The sequence below is a fragment of the Cryptomeria japonica genome, chromosome 7, assembly GCF_030272615.1.
Source record: "Cryptomeria japonica chromosome 7, Sugi_1.0, whole genome shotgun sequence".
Classification (NCBI taxonomy): Eukaryota; Viridiplantae; Streptophyta; class Pinopsida; order Cupressales; family Cupressaceae; genus Cryptomeria; species Cryptomeria japonica.
Window position 1 is genome coordinate 232,065,490 of NC_081411.1, and position 5,065 is coordinate 232,070,554.

Genomic DNA, 5,065 nt, shown 5'->3' on the forward strand with positions numbered 1-5,065 from the left:
AGCCGAATAGTAGGAGAAATTAATTAACAAACTAAGACATGAGTTGTTAGAACCACCGAAAGACGCTCACTGTTGCAATCCAACGGCTTCTATTAGCATTACTCTCTCCTTTCAAACGTGTCTCTCCAATCTACCAAATATTTCACCTCTGCCACCAAATAAATTTCATAAAAAATATTCCTTCGTTAAAGCGATGTTATGCTTCTAACATAAATACATTACAGTGGCATTTGAAATTTTGAACTCCACCCAAAGCGAAGTTTCTTCAATTATAGTAACACCCAATGGCCTTCTCTTGTACAATCGGAAATGCCAACCTGATGAAACGACTAAGAAATGATGATAACAATGGCATTGATAGCCTAGAGAGGCAGCTTCTTGGTGCAGAACTTGAATATGGGTTCAAGAGATTTTGCAGCAATAATAGAGGTTCTGTGATTCTTTCATTGGATTATGAACAAAATCAAGAAGTCGTGGCTTTTACCTCCAATGGGGATTGTCTGAGAGAAAAAACTGCAGATTCAGAATCCTGTTCTTCTATGGTTTATTATGACACACAGCTTTTCTTGCCCCCATTCTTCAGAATCAATGTTTCTGCTCCAATACTTGGATCACTTGGCCCAGATGATGCTCAGTCTTCCACAAGTGACAGTTCCTGCTGCTGCTGTCACACTTCTGATGATGATGATGTTGAAGGAGGAGGAGGAAGGGAGAATGATAAAGATCATACTTCTTCATCATCCTTATACAGCTCTGCTTCTAACCAGAGCATTTTTAATTATCTATCTCAAGCATCTGATGATGATCTAGGATTGCCTCCTGTAATATGTATATATGATACTAGCATTGATGGTTTATGTCAAAACCAATCAAATCTGAAGGAGAAACATGTTGAAACCTTGGATTTGGATTTGGATGTAGCAGATGACTACTGGTAGGGTTGGGATTTGTATGTTGGATTTTCGCAGTTTGTGTACAGTAAAACCATTTTGATTATATTGGTTTATATGAAAAATTAAGTCTTGTCTTTGTCAATGGCATTTATTCAAACTGTCAGATTCCATTTCAAAACATAAAACAGCTCCAATGGTCTAATAGAATGGCATTATAGCCGAAGGCATTCAAGCGTGGCACACATAATCTTATGCATGTTTTAACGTAATCTTGGAAGTAAATTTTGAAGTATGCTCTTTGTTTGGTAAGGCCTAGCTTTATTGATCGGTTCAAAATATACATATAATTAGCAAATTATGAATTAGTTATTATAATCTTGTAAAAGAAAAATGCATTTTTCTTATTATTTAATCTAAAAAATGTCTACAAATAATTATAAATTGATTTTGATTGAATTAATAATAGATGTGAGAGTGATAATTGAGCAATTCATAGTATTTTGAGAAAATTAAATGTGTTGAATAAAAATAATAGAAAATATTTCTAATTCAAACTATTGAAATTAGTCTATTACAAGATTGAAAATGAATATTCTTTTTCCAAAAATACTTTAAGAGATAAAAATTATAAACTTTATATTGACCACAAATTTATATCTCTCATGTAATCAGGTGGAACCTTGCAAAATTTTGGAATGTTGTGTCTAAAAACCCCGTGAAATATTGCCGAAGTCTTAATTGCTTTAAACCCTAAGCCCTAGCCTGCATTATAATTTTGAAGTGACATGCTATACCCGGTCGAATCATCTTAAGTTACAGCTTGATGTATCATGTGCTATCGCAAACTGATACCTAAGTCCTAGTCACTGGCTTGCTACGTCACTCTAATATTTCCTAAGTCTAGGGTTCAATTTTTCTAGCTCAGATCGACGGCTATCACACCCCCACATGCTCCAGATCTCTCAAACTTTTCAGATCCATGATACCACAAGATCATGCCATGTGTAATGGTGGGTCTGGGTCTGATCAATCGAGCGAAGGAATGTGCTTGTTCGATTCAACCTCATTTTCATTTGATCATGGAGGCGTATTGTCAAAGTTGTCAAAGCTGAATAGGATATGTTTTTGTTGCGATATGTCACCATTTAGAAGTCGACCTGGTAGTCTAAAGACAGAAAGAGCTTAGTGCGCTAGCACAATTGGGCCTCATTCTCCTCCACGTTGTTGTGATATGTTGATGCGATATGGTTGGTGTTGTTCTGTTCAACTGTGTAAAAGGAAATTTCAAATCAAATCTTTGAATCTAAACCGTACATATTGCTGAGATCATCTCCAATCAACGATCCACATTTAAAGTTTAAAATGGCTGGTTCTCGTTCTATAGATCGATGAAATGCATAGTAATGGCGAAAAGACTGGTTTTGGTTGGATTTTGCCCATTTGGTTGCAATAAATACATGACTCAGATCGTTTTGACGAGCACTATAATTTGCAATCTAATTTTTCGAGTGATGCAATTCATTGAATTAGGGTTTCTTGTGCGCTAGTTTGTAAGTCATTCCCTCTTAATTCTCTTTGAATTTGTGTTCATTCGCTTGCGAGCATTAGTATAAACTAATCTAAATTCTAATTCAAAGTAAATTCTAGTCAATTGATATATACTGTGAAACTATAACCTGTTTGTAAGTTAAGCCTATACCAACAACCAAAACATCTAGAGCAAGGAAAGAATTTTAAGAAGACTCCGTCCTTCAGTGTCTTGGGTTGGCACAAAAGCATGTGAGATTTCTAGCCCGGGAGGAAACGATGACAAATTTGCAGATGAATTTGACCGGCTCAAAGATACAATCTTACCAATTCCTAGTCCCAAAACCAATTGGCTCACATCTCTTTAAGGAATGGATGGTTTCTAGATATGGGCAACGTGGTTGTGCCCAAAATCTTTTTAAATGTTGATTTTGTCATAGCAGTGGCACAAATATATAATGCAAAATCAAAAAGTGTCCTAGCTAGAAATGGAACCTCAATTTTATCATTTACCAAGACATGTATTTCTAATGTTTTTGACTTGAGAAGAGCTACAAGTAGGACCATAAATTTTGATTCTTTCAGTCTGAAATACAAGACGTGTCAAAGTGTATATAGATCCATGCATATTCCCAAGCATAGAATCAAGGGTTCAAATAAAAAAGACGATCAAAATCTCATTTGTGAGAAGGAACCCTTTCAACATAGAAACTTTTGAAGATTATTTTATCAGGACTTACCATTCACTTTTCTAGATTGTGGATTAGGAACATACCGATTCATCTGATGTTTATGAAAGCAAATATTTAAGACAATATGGTGAACACAAAATTTGGTTTTCCCACTTCTTTGTAGATAGGATACACAAGAAAATAGTGGCTATCAAGGCAAATGATAAAAAGTTTGAATTCAAATGGTACTCCATGATATGCCATATATTTCTATATGCTAGTAGAGCTCTATGGGATCGGACTCTACAAGGAAAAAATTTCATGAGAAGAAGAATGTCTTTCATGTTCAATGTTGGTCTTGCATAAGGGGCAAAGATCACGATGACTCTAGCTTTGTCATTTTTGAAGAGTTCTTGTAAATAAGTTGTGGTAAATTGGTGAGCAAATGGAGAGTATTTTGAAGGAGGTCATGTATTTTCTCATACTACTTAAATGAATTCCATAATTAGGTATCAAACATAATTGGGGTGATTAGAATCTCCACCAATAGTCCACTTCATTTAGAATATATGGGTGCCCTCTCAAGTTGCATCTATTGCTAGTATGTCTGCCAAAGAGGATAACATACTTCACGATCATCTGGAAACTAAATGAATCTAAGAAGAATCACTTGAGGGGTCAAAATAAGGATTCATTCTTTCTCACTTCTTTAAAATGGTTTGGTTTTTAAGTTGCAAATAAATATGACCTTGATCAGATATATTCTTTGTCAAAGAAGTATAGAATGTCCCATGCAGGCCCTACAATCAACTTTGATCCAAAGGGATCTATTCATGTAGTGACGACCAACATGAGGAGGTCTCCATTTCCCATGAAATAGATTTATATGAGGATGAGACAAGGAATTGTTGTCTCAATAGAGAAGGTAAATGATAAGAGGAGGAAATTGTTTAGGATCGGCAAGGCAAAGAAAGAGAAGATACAAAAGGATCCTAACTTTTCTGGACTCTTTGCTAATAAAATAAATAGAATGGTTAGGATACAAAATATATTATCTCATGCAAATCAGCTAATGGTTGCAAAGAAGGAGAGACCTATCATTCAATGATACTCGGGTGTTCTTGTAAGGCCCTATGTCAAAGCAAGAAAACTGAACCTAAGGAGAAATCTCAAGCTATTGTCATGCTTGAAAGTCAAAAAACTAAGAGGAAACAGATCTCAAAGAAAAAAAGAAAATCCCTTATAAATATTGTGGAGATTGATGATATTCCCAAGGATACAAAATATATTATCTCATGCAAATCAGCTAATGGTTACAAAGGAGGAGAGATCTATCATTCGGTGAGAACCAAGTGTTCTTGTTAGGCCATATGTCAAGGCAAGAAAAAAGAACCTAAGGAGAAATCCTAGGCTATTTTCATGCCTAAAAGTCAACAAATTAAGAGTCGAAAGAGATCAAAGGAAAAAAGAAAACCTCCTTATGAAATTGATGATGTTCCTAAGGTACCAGAGACTACTAAATCTAAATCCTTACCAATTAGGATTTTAGTCCTTGCAATGCCCATCAATAGAAGTATACATTATTTAAAGATTGTCATGAACAGCCCTAGGGATATAAGGGCCCTATCTTGTAGGAAATTATTGTAAATTGATGATTTTGTAAAAAAAAATGAATTTAAAGTCTTGTTATGATAAAAGGACAATATGCATACCAAAAGAAGGTTATAGAATAGAGTATTAAGGTGGAGCCATCCAAATGGAAAGAGGTAGAACTGAAAGTCTTGTGACAATTTGATTTTAAAGTAGATAACATTACTCTTGATCAAGGGAGACCAATGGTGATAGATAGTGGCATATTATTATTACTAAATTGGGACATATAACCACTATTCTTTCATTTGATACAATAAAGTAGGATAAAAAGGTATACGCTATTAAGAGAAAGTTGAGGAAGCATTATTTGGATCAAGGTTT

General features: G+C 34.8%; 1 protein-coding gene across 1 annotated transcript; it reads left to right on the plus strand.

The window, feature by feature from the left end:
* Positions 1–246: 246 nt before the first annotated feature.
* Positions 247–1,027, plus strand: LOC131028303 (uncharacterized). Its single transcript, XM_057958549.1, has one exon. The coding sequence runs from the start codon at positions 285–287 to the stop codon at positions 936–938; it is 654 nt and encodes a 217-aa protein (XP_057814532.1). The 5' UTR covers positions 247–284; the 3' UTR covers positions 939–1,027.
* The last annotated feature ends 4,038 nt before the right edge of the window (positions 1,028–5,065 follow it).